Below are 15,975 nucleotides of genomic sequence, written 5' to 3'. Positions count from 1 at the left end.
ATACAAGTACAGTATATGAAGAGCTAGATATAGTATAACAGGACCATACAATATAAGTCATAAGTCTATATATTGGTTAATTAACCTAGGTGTTATACAGATACCAGCTAACATTGAATATTAAAAATATATATACAGCTCTGGTAAAAATTAAGAGACCACTGCAAAATGTTCAGTTTGTCTGATTTTTCTCTTTATAGGTATATTTGTGAGTAAAATGTAAATTGTTCTTTGAGTCTATAAACTTCTGACAACATGTCTCCAAATTTCCAAGCAATACATTTTGTATTTTTTTTCTTACAAAGAAAAATGGTCAAAATAAAAAAAAACCCAGTGCTTTCAGACCTCAAATAATGCAAAGAAAACAAGTTCATAATTATTTAGAAACAAAAATACTAATGTTTTAACTCAGGAAGAGTTCAGAAATCAATATTTTGTGGAATAACCATGATTTTTAATCACAGCTTTCATGCGTCTTGGCATGCTTTCCACCAGTCTGTCACACTGCTTCTGGCGCAAAAATGTAAGCAGTTCTTCTTTGTTTGATGGCTTGTGACTATCCATCGTCCTCTTTATTACATTCCAGAGGTTTTCAATGGGGTTCAGGTCTGGAGATTGGGCTGCCCATGACAGGGTTTTGATGTGGTGGTCTCTTAATTTTTGCCAGAGCTGTATATATATATATATATATATATATATATATATATATATATATATATATATATATATATATATATATAATTACCTTATTTTTCAGGCAAAAAGACACACTTTTTCCCTCCAAAGTTTTGGAGGAAAGTGTAGTTGAGTTTTATAGTCTGGATGTACCAGCTGGGGCTGTGAATTGGGGGGTGTGGCAGCGGAGGAGGTGCGGATCACAGGAGGCAGGAACCAGTGACTACAGCTAATACTGTGCCCGCTGGTAAACAAAACGGAATATTCACTGCTCCCCACTCCCATAATCCATCCCACCCCCATGCACTGAACACGGCTCTGGGAGGTACTATGGGCATGGGGAGCAGTGAATATTCATTTTTTTATCAATACATTATATATGGTCATACACTACTGTTTGGGCATATGGCAGGGCTCAGAAGAGAGAGTGACATTTGCTGTTTGGGACCAGATTTTCCTTAGTTTGTGGGCACTAGTTTCAGAGACCCAAAGGTGCCAAAACAGCAGAGATCGCCCCAAAGTGATGCCCTTTTACAAATTAAACTCAGGGAATTAATCTACAGGTTTAGTAACCATTTTTACCCACATGGCATTTTCAAGAAATGAGTTTGCAGTGAATGTTGCTGAATGAAAATTGCAAAACTGTCATTTTAATGCCCAAATACAAAGTGCCCAACTTGTGCTTTTGGAGATTTGCATGGCTTAGGAGGGGTGGTCCTTCTGACAGATTCCCTTTAAGTAGGTTGTCTAAGACTTAACAATTGATGACCTATTTCAATATGAGATCACTGGGGGTCTGACATGCCAACAATCAGTTGAAAACTGCTCAGGCAGCAGCTAGGAGTAAGAAATGTACAGGCGGCACACAGCTGTACCGTGCATTGCTTGATGGCCACAGACAAGTACCGGAGAGCAGTGATTTTAACTGGATATAATGCAAAGTACTCAACTCTGTCCACTAAGGAATGGTGGACAGTGATAGGGGTAAATTCTGTGTCCCAGACTGTGGAGCAAACATCCTTAATAGCCATCAAGTTCTGCCTCATATGCCTCGGATTGGCTTTCCCTGTTTCAAAGAGGGGTTGTGTCCCTCCACCTCTCATCCCCATAGCCAATAGGATCTTCTGGCCTTCCCATATATAGATATTATCCTATAGGGTCCATCCCTCTTCCCGCAATACTTTGGGAACTGGCTGCATCGACCACCCGCCCTCAGTTATGTTTCTAAACTAACACTTTATAACAATTTTTGTTTACTGTTTATCAATAGTTTTCTGTAATGAATCAATTCTTAGCGGGTATATGATTCGAAAATTGTAGACCTCTTGGATATGCATAATGGTTTGGTGTTTCGCACATCCCTTGGATCCATGTGTCAAATTTGTTGTTGATTTTGTAAAAGAAAAAGAGCGTATAGCTGTGACCGACTTCCTCCCATCTTGGGGTATTGTGCTTTATTTCATATGTATAGGACCTTAGCAATGTTTGCTATGTCTTTACAGTCTGTTCAAGGATACTATGTTCCACCCTTACATCGCACCGGCAGTGCCACTGTTGCTATTGATAGCAATTGATAGCTCATGATCATCTCCTAACACTTAAGGCTGCTGTTGTAGCAGGCTGACAGCTACAGTATATAATACAGGGTTGTTGCATTTTTTCTTGATAAAATGTATAATTTATAAAGTTTCTGTGTGTTATTATTTTAGACCACACAGAAACCCTGACTACAGTGTCTTAGAAAACTGTTTACCTGGAAGTTGTTGTCATAGGTCTTGAAAAGGTCTTCAAACTTTTTACCAGGATTTGGAATTTGTGGAACAAGAATCACCCAAATCCTATAAAAATGAAAATCTGAAATTAGGTGTCACTTAGCAGCACTGAAAAATATAATTCTACCCTGGCTTCAAATGTCCGCAGTTGATGGTCTCTGTATGGACGACAATTTCTGGACCGACAGCAGGTCTCCTAACTAGTGTTGAGCGATACCGTCCGATACTTGAAAGTATTGGTATCGGAAAGTATCGGCCGATACCGGCAAAGTATCGGATCTAATCCGATACCGATACCCGATACCAATACAAGTCAATGGGACTCATGTATCGGACGGTATTCCTGATGGTTCCCAGGGTCTGAAGGAGAGGAAACTCTCCTTCAGGCCCTGGGAACCATATTAATGTATAAAATAAAGAATTAAAATAAAAAATATTGCTATACTCACCTCTCCGACGCAGCCTGGAGCTTACCGAGGGAACCGGCAGCGTTGTTTGCTTAAAATTCGCGCGTTTATTTCCTTACTTGAAGTCCCGGCTTGTGATTGGTCGCGTGCCGCCCATGTGGCCACGACGCGACCAATCACAGCAAGCCGTGACGTAATTTTAGGTCCTTCAGGATTTTAAAATTACGTTCCGGCTTTGTGATTGGTCGCGTCGCGGTCACATGGGCGACGCGACCAATCACAAGCCGTGACGTCACGGGAGGCTGGACACGCGCGCATTTTAAAATGCGCGCTTGTCCTTCCTCCCGTGACGTCACGGCTTGTGATTGGTCGCATCGCGTCGCGACCAATCACAAGCCAGAACGTAATTTTAAAATCCTGAAGGACCTAAAATTACGTCACGGCTTGCTGTGATTGGTCGCGTCGCGGCCACATGGGCGACGCGACCAATCACAAGCCGGGACGTCACGGGAGGCAGGACAAGCGCGCATTTTAAAATGCGCGCGTGTCCAGCCTCCCGTGACGTCACGGCTTGTGATTGGTCGCGTCGCCCATGTGACCGCGACGCGACCAATCACAAAGCCGGAACGTAATTTTAAAATACTGAAGGACCTAAAATTACGTCACGGCTTGCTGTGATTGGTCGCGTCGCGGCCACATGGGCGGCAAGCGACCAATCACAAGCCGGGACTTCAAGTAAGGAAATAAACGCGCGAATTTGAAGCAAACAACGCTGCCGGTTCCCTCGCTGAGGTCCAGGCTGCGTCGGAGAGGTGAGTATAGCAATATTTTTTATTTTAATTCTTTCTTTTACACATTATTACATTAATGTTGTTTCGATACCGATACCCGATACCACAAAAGTATCGGATCTCGGTATCGGAATTCCGATACCCGCAAGTATCGGCCGATACCCGATACTTGCGGTATCGGAATGCTCAACACTACTCCTAACCCATATTGGATCAGTAGACCTACATTATAGTCCGTATATGGACTGTGAAATGCAGACATATGAAGCTGGCCCGAGAGACAACAGTGTTGTCAGATGGTAGAATATTGTAGGATTCATAATAATCAAAAAAATAAATGCATAAAGTCATCTATACCAAGTATGGTTGATCTGATATTAATATTAAAATATTATATTTATTATATGTTATATTTATTACTATGCTTCTAAACTAACACTTTATAACAATTTCTGTTTACTGGTTATCAATAGTTTTCTGTAATGAATCAATTCACAGCGCATATCTGATTTGAAAATTGTAGACCTCATGGATATGCATAACGGTTTGGTGTTTTGCACTTCCCTTGGATTCAAATTTGTTGTTGATTTTGTAAAAGAAAAAGAGAGTATAGCTGTGACCGAATTCCACCCATCTTGGGGTTTTGTGCTTTATTTCATATGTATAGGGCCTTAGTTATGTTTGTTATGTCTCTATAAAATATTATATTTATTATATATATTTTACTGGCAAACTTTACTAATGCAAAATAAACTGTAATCACACTGTCGATCCCGATGCTCAAAAAGCCATCAAGTACAAGCTAAATGAATAAAAACTAGTGTGAATGTGGCATGACTTTTCCTTATGTGTTACTGGTTGTTTTTTTTTGTTTGTTTCTTTTAGCAAATATGAAAGTTTTGAGGTTATGGCTTCATAGACTTTAATCAGCACTTGGCAAAATGATGAGAATCTCTGTACGGGGAATTTTATCATGTAAAGCAAATTATTAACAAAAGCAATTGTGTAGCACAATTATATTATACATGTATTTGTCCCATTTTCTCCTTTGTCACTATTATTCCTCTGACTGAAACATAATTATAAAACAATGAAAATGCAGGAAAATGTATCATTGTAAATCTGACTTACCTATCTGTCCTAATCACAAGAACCACAACTACCAGCAACAAAAATGTAACAACGAGGATAACAAATGCTTTAACAAATGTTGATGGCTGCTCATCTGAAAAGGAAAAAATAAATCACCAGAGTGAAAAGAAATTAAAGTGTTTCAATGTTAGATTAAGGCTGGGTTCAGATATGTAAAAAAAAAAAATCATCTGATTTTAATTAAAAAAAAAAATCAATAATAATTTATTACCCATATTGTCATCCGTATGTTTATTTTTTACATCTATATGGCATACGTTTTTATATATCAGCAGTAACTAAAGTTTCTTATGTTAATAATTGCAATTTTTCTGTAAAAATCGCAATCACTCCAAATGATCTACAGTATATGAGATCTGATTTTTTTTGTGCACCTATAGACCTGTATAGGTGAGTTCTGAAATACAGAAGAGAATACTACTTTTTTCACACCTTCACACAGTCCACATGAAAAACTGTTATTTGAACAGCCTTATGTTATAACATGGTCAATGTGCTGTCTATTTGCTATCTGATTTTAACACAGCACATATAAGTTTACTACGCTTGTCTGAATAAACCTTAAAGTGAACCTGTCAGCAGGATTTTCCTAAGTAAACTACAGGCATTGTCAGGTTGTACTGATTAAAATGATACCTGGGGCGAAGAAATCTGTCTTGTGGTTCTTGTTAAATCAGTGTTAGAATTTTTCAGTTATTGAGATGCTCTCCGAGGCGGACTGTAGGCAGAGTCTCATCTTCCTGCTCTAAGCCAGAGAAACCAAGGACAGGCCTGCTCACAGGCTGCCCTGAAGAACAAACATGTTCCTTATCAGAGAGACAGACTGCTTGTGCTTCGGGGCAGCCTGTGGGCAGGTCTCTTCTTGGTTTTTCTGGCTTAGAACAGGAAGATAAGACTCTGCCTACAGTCCCGCCCTGGAGCACAGGCATCTCATTAACTGAAATCTTTTAACATTGATTACACAAGAACCACAAGATGGATTTCTTCACCCCAGGTATTATTTTAAAGGAAGCCTGTAATCAGTTTTGGCCAATATAAGATATGTCCATCACCTTTCAGGGCTTATACACAGCATTATATAATGCTGTATATAAGCCCCCAACCCCACCTGGAAGAACTGAAAAATAAGTTTTATTATACTCACCTGTGGGACGGTCCGATCCGATGGGTGTCGCTGGTCTTGGTTTGGCACCTCCCATCTTCTTATGATCGCCGCCCTCCTATTTGCTTCTTGTGGATGACGCAACCCTGCATCACCCACACAGGCTCACCGGCATCACGCTTCTGTGCAAGCATACGTCTCTGCCTTGTTGAGGGAAGAGAAAAGTACTGCAGTGTGCAGGTGCCGGAAAAGGTCAAAGAGTCCCGGCACCTGCGCACTGCAGTACTTTGCTAACTAAATAAGTTGTGGACTTTTAGTCTTTGTTTTCTTAGTATAGTAAGCTAAGAATAAGAGCCTACCTGGAGCATAAAATGCTTAACCCCTTCACCCCCAAGGGTGGTTTGCACGTTAATGACCGGGCCAATTTTTACAATTCTGACCACTGTCCCTTTATGAGGTTATAACTCTGGAACGCTTCAACGGATCTTGGCGATTCAGACATTGTTTTCTCGTGACATATTGTACTTCATGATAGTGGTAAAATTTCTTCGATATAACTTGCGTTTATTTGTGAAAAAAATGAATATTTGGCGAAAATTTTGAATATTCCGCAATTTTCCAACTTTGAATTTTTATGCCCTTAAATCACAGACATATGTCACACAAAATACTTAATAAGTAACATTTCCCACATGTCTACTTTACATCAGCACAATTTTGGAACCAAAATTTTTTTTTGTGACGGAGTTATAAGGGTTAAAAGTTGACCAGCAATTTCTCATTTTTACAACACCATTTTTTTTTAGGGACCACATCTCATTTGAAGTCATTTTGAGGGGTCTATATGATAGAAAATACCCAAGTGTGACACCATTCTAAAAACTGCACCCCTCAAGGTACTCAAAACCACTTTCAAAAAGTTTATTAACCCTTCAGGTGTTTCACAGGAATTTTTGGAATGTTTAAATAAAAATAAACATTTAACTTTTTTTCACACAAAATTTATTTCAGCTCCAATTTGTTTTATTTTACCAAGGGTAACAGGAGAAAATAGACCCCAAAATTTGTTGTACAATTTGTCCTGAGTACGCTGATACCCCATATGTGGGGGTAAACCACTGTTTGGGCGCATGGCAGAGCTCGGAAGGAAAGGAGCGCCATTTGACTTTTCAATGCAAAATTGACTGGAATTGAGATGGGACGCTGTTGTGAAATTGGATTCTGGGCTCCCCCGGTGGCCACTTGTGGAATTTAACTTGTGTGCATCATCCCCTCTGTTCACCTGCTCCTATCAGGATGTGGGAGTCGCTATATAACCTTGCTCCTCTGTCAGTTTCATGCCGGTCAACAATGTAATCAGTAGCCTTTCTGTGCATGTTCCTGCTACTAGACAACTCCCAGCTAAGTTGGACTTTTGTCCTTGTGTGTTTTTGCATTTTGTTCCTGTTCACAGCTGCTGTTTCGTTACTGTGTCTGGAAAGCTCTTGTGAGCGGAAATTGCCACTCTGGTGTTATGAGTTAATGCTAGAGTCTTAAAGTAATTTCTGGATGGTGTTTTGATAGGGTTTTCTGCTGACCATGAAAGTGCCCTTTCTGTCTTCATGCTATCTAGTAAGCGGACCTCGATTTTGCTAAACCTATTTTCATACTACGTTTGTCATTTCATCTAAAATCACCGCCAATATATGTGGGGGCCTCTGTCTGCCTTTTGGGAAAATTTCTCTAGAGGTGAGCCAGGACTGTCTTTTCCTCTGCTAGGATTAGGTAGTTCTCCGGCTGGCGCTGGGCATCTAGGGATAAAAAAACGTAGGCATGCTACCCGGCCACTTCTAGTTGTGCGGCAGGTTTAGTTCATGGTCAGTATAGTTTCCATCTTCCAAGAGCTAGTTCTCATATATGCTGGGCTATGTTCTCTCGCCATTGAGAATCATGACAGTTTGACCGGCCCAAAAAAGGGTTAAATTACTGGCTGAGAAAGGAGAGAAAAAAGAAGTCTGCTACAATTTTTTTTTTTTTTTTTTTTCCCTCTAGTTCTGAGTGTGCTCTTAATTGAATCACTTGCTAGTCTGCCTATACTGCAGCCTTCCTCTCTTCCTCTCCTTCTAATCCTTGAATGGCTCTGTGTTCACCTGTTTCAAATGGATCTTCAGAGTGTAGCTACAGGTTTGAATAATCTCGCCACAAAGGTACAAAATTTGCAAGATTTTGTTGTTCATGCACCTATGTCTGAGCCTAGAATTCCTTTGCCTGAATTCTTCTCGGGGAATAGATCTCACTTTCAAAATTTTAAAAATAATTGCAAATTGTTTTTGTCCCTGAAGTCTCGCTCTGCCGGAGACCCTGCACAGCAGGTCAGGATTGTAATTTCCTTGCTCCGGGGCGACCCTCAAGACTGGGCTTTTGCATTGGCACCAGGGGATCCTGCGTTGCTCAATGTGGATGCGTTTTTTCTGGCCTTGGGGTTGCTTTATGAGGAACCTCATTTAGAGCTTCAGGCGGAAAAGCCTTGATGTCCTTGTCTCAGGGGCAAGATGAAGCCTGACAAGTCTGTTTCAATTAGCACTTTACAGTCTAAGTTTATTCTATCTGTGACCCTGATTTGTTCTTTGTCATCTATTACCGCGGACGCCTATGTCGACTCTGGCGCTGCTTTGAGTCTTATGGATTGGTCCTTTGCCAAACGCTGTGGGTATGATTTGGAGCCATTGGAGGCTCCGATACCTCTGAAAGGGATTGACTCCACCCCATTGGCTAGTAATAAACCACAATACTGGACACAAGTGACTATGCGTGTTAATCCGGATCACCAGGAGGTTATTCGCTTTCTGGTGCTGTATAATCTACATGATGTTTTGGTGCTGGGATTGCCATGGCTGCAATCTCATAACCCAGTCCTCGACTGGAGAGCTATGTCTGTGTTAAGCTGGGGATGTAAAGGAACTCATGGGGACGTACCTTTGGTTTCCATTTCATCATCTATTCCCTCTGAGATTCCTGAATTCTTGTCTGACTTTCGTGACGTTTTTGAAGAACCCAAGGTTGGTTCACTACCTCCGCACCGGGAGTGCGATTGTGCCATAGACTTGATCCCGGGTAGTAAATACCCTAAGGGTCGTTTATTTAATCTGTCTGTGCCTGAACACGCTGCTATGCGAGAATATATAAAGGAGTCCTTGGAAAAGGGACATATTCGTCCTTCGTCATCTCCCTTAGGAGCCGGTTTTTTCTTTGTGTCTAAGAAAGACGGCTCTTTGAGGCCGTGTATTGATTATCGACTTTTGAATAAAATCACGGTTAAATATCAATATCTGTTACCACTGCTTACTGATTTGTTTGCTCGTATAAAGGGGGCCAAGTGGTTCTCTAAGATTGATCTCCGTGGGGCGTATAATTTGGTGCGAATCAAGCAGGGGGATGAGTGGAAAACCGCATTTAATACGCCCGAGGGCCATTTTGAGTATTTGGTGATGCCTTTTGGTCTTTCAAATGCCCCTTCAGTCTTCCAGTCCTTTATGCATGACATTTTCCGCGATTATTTGGATAAATTTATGATTGTGTATCTGGATGATATTCTGATTTTTTCGGATGACTGGGACTCTCATGTCCAGCAGGTCAGGAGGGTTTTTCAGGTTTTGCGGTCTAATTCCTTGTGTGTGAAGGGTTCTAAGTGTGTTTTTGGGGTTCAGAAGATTTCCTTCTTGGGATACATTTTTTCCCCCTCTTCCATCGAGATGGATCCTGTCAAGGTTCAGGCTATTGGTGATTGGACGCAACCCTCTTCTCTTAAGAGTCTTCAGAAATTTTTGGGCTTTGCTAACTTTTATCGTCGATTTATTGCTGGTTTTTCTGATGTTGTAAAACCATTGACTGATTTGACTAAGAAGGGTGCTGATGTTGCTGATTGGTCCCCTGATGCTGTGGAGGCCTTTCGGGAGCTCAAGCGCCGCTTTTCTTCCGCCCCAGTGTTGCGTCAGCCTGATGTTGCTCTTCCTTTTCAGGTTGAGGTCGACGCTTCTGAAATCGGAGCTGGGGCGGTGTTGTCGCAGAGAAGTTCCGACTGCTCCGTGATGAGACCTTGTGCTTTTTTTTCCCGTAAATTTTCGCCCGCCGAGCGGAATTATGATATTGGGAATCGGGAGCTTTTGGCCATGAAGTGGGCTTTTGAGGAGTGGCGTCACTGGCTTGAGGGGGCCAGACATCAGGTGGTGGTATTGACTGACCACAAAAATTTAATTTACCTTGAGTCTGCCAGGCGCCTGAATCCTAGACAAGCGCGCTGGTCGTTGTTTTTCTCTCGGTTTAATTTTGTGGTGTCTTACCTACCGGGTTCTAAGAATGTTAAGGCGGATGCCCTTTCTAGGAGTTTTGAGCCTGACTCCCCTGGTAATTCTGAGCCCACAGGTATCCTTAAAGATGGAGTGATATTGTCTGCCGTTTCTCCAGACCTGCGGCGGGCCTTGCAGGAGTTTCAGGCGGATAGACCTGATCGTTGCCCACCTGGTAGACTGTTTGTTCCTGATGATTGGACCAGTAGAGTCATCTCTGAGGTTCATTCTTCTGCGTTGGCAGGTCATCCTGGAATCTTTGGTACCAGGGATTTGGTGGCAAGGTCCTTCTGGTGGCCTTCCCTGTCACGAGATGTGCGAGGCTTTGTGCAGTCTTGTGACGTTTGTGCTCGGGCCAAGCCTTGTTGTTCTCGGGCTAGTGGATTGTTGTTACCCTTGCCTATCCCGAAGAGGCCTTGGACGCACATCTCGATGGATTTTATTTCGGATCTGCCTGTTTCTCAGAAGATGTCTGTCATCTGGGTGGTGTGTGACCGTTTCTCTAAGATGGTCCATCTGGTTCCCTTGCCTAAGTTGCCTTCTTCTTCCGAGTTGGTTCCTCTGTTTTTTCAAAATATTGTTCGTTTGCATGGTATTCCGGAGAATATCGTTTCTGACAGAGGGACCCAATTCGTGTCTAGATTTTGGCGGGCATTCTGTGCTAGGATGGGCATAGATTTGTCTTTTTCGTCTGCTTTCCATCCTCAGACTAATGGCCAGACCGAGCGGACTAATCAGACCTTGGAGACATATTTGAGGTGTTTTGTGTCTGCGGATCAGGATGATTGGGTTGCTTTTTTGCCTTTGGCGGAGTTCGCCCTCAATAATCGGGCCAGCTCTGCCACCTTGGTGTTCCCAGTTTTTCTGTAATTCGGGGTTTCATCCTCGATTTTCCTCCGGTCAAGTGGAATCTTCGGATTGTCCTGGAGTGGATGCTGTGGTGGAGAGGTTGCATCAGATTTGGGGGCAGGTGGTGGACAATTTGAAGTTGTCCCAGGAGAAGACTCACCTTTTTGCCAACCGCCGTCGTCGTGTTGGTCCTCGGCTTTGTGTTGGGGACTTGGTGTGGTTGTCTTCTCGTTTTGTCCCTATGAGGGTTTCTTCTCCTAAGTTTAAGCCTCGGTTCATCGGCCCGTACAAGATATTGGAGATTCTTAACCCTGTGTCCTTCCGTTTGGACCTCCCTGCATCCTTTTCGATTCATAATGTTTTTCATCGGTCATTGTTGCGCAGGTATGAGGTACCAGCTGTGCCTTCCGTTGAGCCTCCTGCTCCGGTGTTGGTTGAGGGTGAGTTGGAGTACGTTGTGGAAAAGATCTTGGACTCTCGTGTTTCCAGACGGAAACTCCAGTATCTGGTCAAATGGAAGGGATACGGTCAGGAGGATAATTCTTGGGTCACTGCCTCTGATGTTCATGCCTCCGATCTTGTCCGTGCCTTTCATAGGGCTCATCCTGATCGCCCTGGTGGTTCTGGTGAGGGTTCGGTGCCCCCTCCTTGAGGGGGGGGTACTGTTGTGAAATTGGATTCTGGGCTCCCCCGGTGGCCACTTGTGGAATTTAACTTGTGTGCATCATCCCCTCTGTTCACCTGCTCCTATCAGGATGTGGGAGTCGCTATATAACCTTGCTCCTCTGTCAGTTTCATGCCGGTCAACAATGTAATCAGTAGCCTTTCTGTGCATGTTCCTGCTACTAGACAACTCCCAGCTAAGTTGGACTTTTGTCCTTGTGTGTTTTTGCATTTTGTTCCTGTTCACAGCTGCTGTTTCGTTACTGTGTCTGGAAAGCTCTTGTGAGCGGAAATTGCCACTCTGGTGTTATGAGTTAATGCTAGAGTCTTAAAGTAATTTCTGGATGGTGTTTTGATAGGGTTTTCTGCTGACCATGAAAGTGCCCTTTCTGTCTTCATGCTATCTAGTAAGCGGACCTCGATTTTGCTAAACCTATTTTCATACTACGTTTGTCATTTCATCTAAAATCACCGCCAATATATGTGGGGGCCTCTGTCTGCCTTTTGGGAAAATTTCTCTAGAGGTGAGCCAGGACTGTCTTTTCCTCTGCTAGGATTAGGTAGTTCTCCGGCTGGCGCTGGGCATCTAGGGATAAAAAAACGTAGGCATGCTACCCGGCCACTTCTAGTTGTGCGGCAGGTTTAGTTCATGGTCAGTATAGTTTCCATCTTCCAAGAGCTAGTTCTCATATATGCTGGGCTATGTTCTCTCGCCATTGAGAATCATGACAGGACGCCATGTTGCATTTGGAGAGCCCCTGATGTGCCTAAACATTGAAACCCCCCACAAGTGACACCATTTTGGAAAGTAGACCCCCTAAGGATCTTATCTAGATGTGTGGTGAGCACTTTGACCCAACAAGTGCTTCACAGAAGTTTATAATACAGAGTCGTAAAAATAAAAAATCATATTTTTTCACAAAAATGATCTTTTCGCCCCCAATTTTTTATTTTCCCAAGGGTAAGAGAAGAAATTGGACCCGAAAAATTGTTGTGCAATTTGTCCTGAGTACGCTGATACCCCATATGTGGGTGTAAACCATTGTTTGGGCGCAGGGCAGAGCTCGGAAGGGAAGGAGCGCCATTTGACTTTTCAATGCAAAATTGACTGGAATTGAGATGGGACGCCATGTTGCATTTGGAGAGCCCCTGATGTGCCTAAACATTGAAACCCCCCACAAGTGACACCATTTTGGAAAGTAGACCCCTTAAGGAACTTATCTAGATGTGTGTTGAGCACTTTGACCCAACAAGTGCTTCACAGAAGTCTATAATGCAGAGCCGTAAAAATAAAAAATCATATTTTTTCACAAAAATGATCTTTTCGCCCCCAATTTTTTATTTTCCCAAGGGTAAGAGAAGAAATTGGACCCGAAAAATTGTTGTGCAATTTGTCCTGAGTACACTGATACCCCATATGTGGGTGTAAACCATTGTTTGGGCGCAGGGCAGAGCTCGGAAGGGAAGGAGCGCCATTTGACTTTTCAATGCAAAATTGACTGGAATTGAGATGGGACGCCATGTTGCGTTTGGAGAGCCCCTGATGTGCCTAAACATTGAAACCCTGTACAAGTGACACCATTTTGGAAAGTAGACCCCTTAAGGAACTTATCTAGATGTGTGTTGAGCACTTTGACCCAACAAGTGCTTCACAGAAGTTTATAATGCGGAGCCGTAAAAATAAAAAATCATATTTTTTCACAAAAATGATCTTTTCGCCCCTATTTTTTTATTTCCCCAAGGGTAAGAGAAGAAATTAGACCACAAAAGTTGTTGTGCAATTTGTCCTGAGTACGACGATACCCCATATGTGGGGGTAAACCACTGTTTGGGCGCATAGCAGAGCTCGGAAGGGAAGGAGCTCTATTTTACTTTTCAATGCAAAATTGACTGGAATTAAGATGGGATGCCATGTTGCGTTTGGAGAGCCCCTGATGTGCCTAAACATTAAAAACCCCCACAAGTGACCCCATATTGGAAACTAGACCCCCCAAGGAACTTATCTAGATGTGTTTTGATAGCTTTGAACCCCCAAGTGTTTCACTACAGTTTATAACGCAGAGCCGTGAAAATAAAAATTCTTTTTTTTTTCACAAAAATGATTTTTAGCCCCCAGTTTTGTATTTTCACAAGGGTATCAGGATAAATTGGACCCCAAAAGTTGTTGTCCAATTTGTCCTGAGTACGCTGATACCCCATATGTGGGGGGGGGAACCACTGTTTGGGCGCATGACAGAGCTCGGAAGGGAAGGAGCGCCATTTGGAATGCAGACTTAAATGGATTGGTCTGCAGGCGTCACGTTGCATTTGCAGAGCCCCTGATGTACCCAAACAGTACAAACCCCCCACAAGTGACCCCATATCGGAAACTAGACCCCCCAAGGAACTTATCTAGATGTGTTGTGAGAACTTTGAACCCCCAAGTGGTTCACTACAGTTTACAACGCAGAGCCGTGAAAATAAAAAATCTTTTTTTTCCCACAAAACTTATTTTTTGGCCCCCAGTTTTGTATTTTCCCAAGGGTAGCAGGAGAACTTGGACCCCAAAAGATGATGTCCAATTTGTCCTGAGTACGCTGATACCCCATATGTTGGGGTAAACCCCTGTTTGGGCACACGGGAGAGCTCTGAAGGGAAGGAGCACTGTTTTCCTTTTTCAGCGCAGAATTGGCTGGAATTCAGATCGGATGCCATGTCCCGTTTGGAGAGCCCCTGATGTGCCTAAACAGTGGAAACCCCCAATTATAACAGAAACCCTAATCCAAACACACCCCTTACCCTAATCCCAACAGTAACCCTAACCACTCCTCTAACCCAGACACACCCAACCCTATTCCCAACCGTAAATGTAATCCAAACCCTAACCCTATCTTTAGCCCCAACCCTAACTGTAGCCCTAACCCTAGCCCCAACCCTAGCCCTAACCCTAGCCCTAACCCTAGCAATAACCCTAGCCCTAACACTAGCCCTAACCCTAGCCCCAACCCTAGCCCTAACCCTAGCCCTAACCCTAGCCCCAACCCTAGCCCTAACCCTAGCCCCAACCCTAGCCCCAACCCTAACCCTAACCCTAGCCCTAACCCTTGCCCTAACCCTAGCCCTAACTCTAGCCCTAACTCTAGACCTAACTCTAGCCCTAACTCTAGCCCTAACTCTAGTCCTAACTCTAGTCCTAACTCTAGCCCTAACCCTAACCCTAATGGGAAAATGGAAATAAATACATTTTTTAATTTTTTAATTTTTCCCTAACTAAGGGGGTGATGAAGGGGGGTTTGATTTACTTTTATAGCGGGTTTTTTAGCGGATTTTTATGATTGGCAGCCGTCACACACTGAAAGACGCTTTTCATTGCAAAAAATATTTTTTGCGTTACCACATTTTGGGAGCTGTAATTTTTCCATATTTGAGTCCACAGAGTCATGTGAGATCTTGTTTTTTGTGGGACGAGTTAACGTTTTTATTGGTAACATTTTCGGACACGTGACATTTTTTGATCACTTTTTATTCCGATTTTTGTGAGGCAGAGTGATCAAAAACCAGCTATTCATAAATTTCTTTTGGGGGAGGCGTTTATACCGTTCCGCGTTTGGTAAAATTGATAAAGCAGTTTTATTCGTCGGGTCAGTACGATTACAGCGATATCTCATTTATATCATTTTTTTAATGTTTTGGCGCTTTTATACGATAAAAACTATTTTATAGAAAAAATAATTATTTTGGTATCGCTTTATTCTCAGGACTATAACTTTTTTATTTTTTTGCTGATGATGCTGTATGGCGGCTCGGTACCATGGTTATTTATATCAGTCTTTTTGATCGCGTGTTATTCCACTTTTTGTTCGGCGGTATGATAATAAAGCGTTGTTTTTTGCCTCGTTTTTTTTTTTTTTTCTTACGGTGTTTACTGAAGGGGTTTACTAGTGGGGCAGTTTTATAGGTTGGGTCGTTACGGACGCGGCGATACTAAATATGTGTACTTTTATTGTTTTTTTTATTTTATTTAGCAAAAGAAATGTATTTATGGGAATAATATTTTTTTTTTTTATTTATTTAGGATATTTTTTTTATTTATTTTTTTACACATGTAGGGAATTTTTTTTTTACTTTTTTACTTTGTCCCAGGGGGGGACATCACAGATCATTGATCTGGCAGTGTGCACAGCACTCTGCCAGATCTGCGATCTGCTGTGCAGGGCTGCAGGCTTACCAGCGCCTGCTCTGAGCAGACACTCGGTAAGC

The 15,975-nt window shown here is 42.5% G+C and overlaps 2 protein-coding genes across 2 annotated transcripts in view; both read right to left on the bottom strand.

The window, feature by feature from the left end:
* Positions 1-15,975, bottom strand: part of FOXO4 (forkhead box O4) — a 291,021-nt gene that overhangs the window by 24,477 nt on the left and 250,569 nt on the right. The window lies entirely within an intron of this gene.
* IL2RG (interleukin 2 receptor subunit gamma) overlaps positions 1-15,975 on the bottom strand; it is a 109,617-nt gene that overhangs the window by 10,739 nt on the left and 82,903 nt on the right. Inside the window, exons 6-7 of the mRNA XM_077284985.1 lie at positions 4,777-4,870; positions 2,429-2,513 (exon numbers count right to left, since the gene is read on the bottom strand). Coding sequence (XP_077141100.1) covers positions 2,429-2,513; positions 4,777-4,870 — 179 coding nt within the window. The remainder of the gene's footprint in view (positions 1-2,428; positions 2,514-4,776; positions 4,871-15,975) is intronic.

This window comes from Ranitomeya variabilis, chromosome 2 (genome assembly GCF_051348905.1).
Source record: "Ranitomeya variabilis isolate aRanVar5 chromosome 2, aRanVar5.hap1, whole genome shotgun sequence".
NCBI classification, from domain to species: domain Eukaryota; kingdom Metazoa; phylum Chordata; class Amphibia; order Anura; family Dendrobatidae; genus Ranitomeya; species Ranitomeya variabilis.
This window is presented reverse-complemented; position numbering and strand designations above follow the sequence as displayed.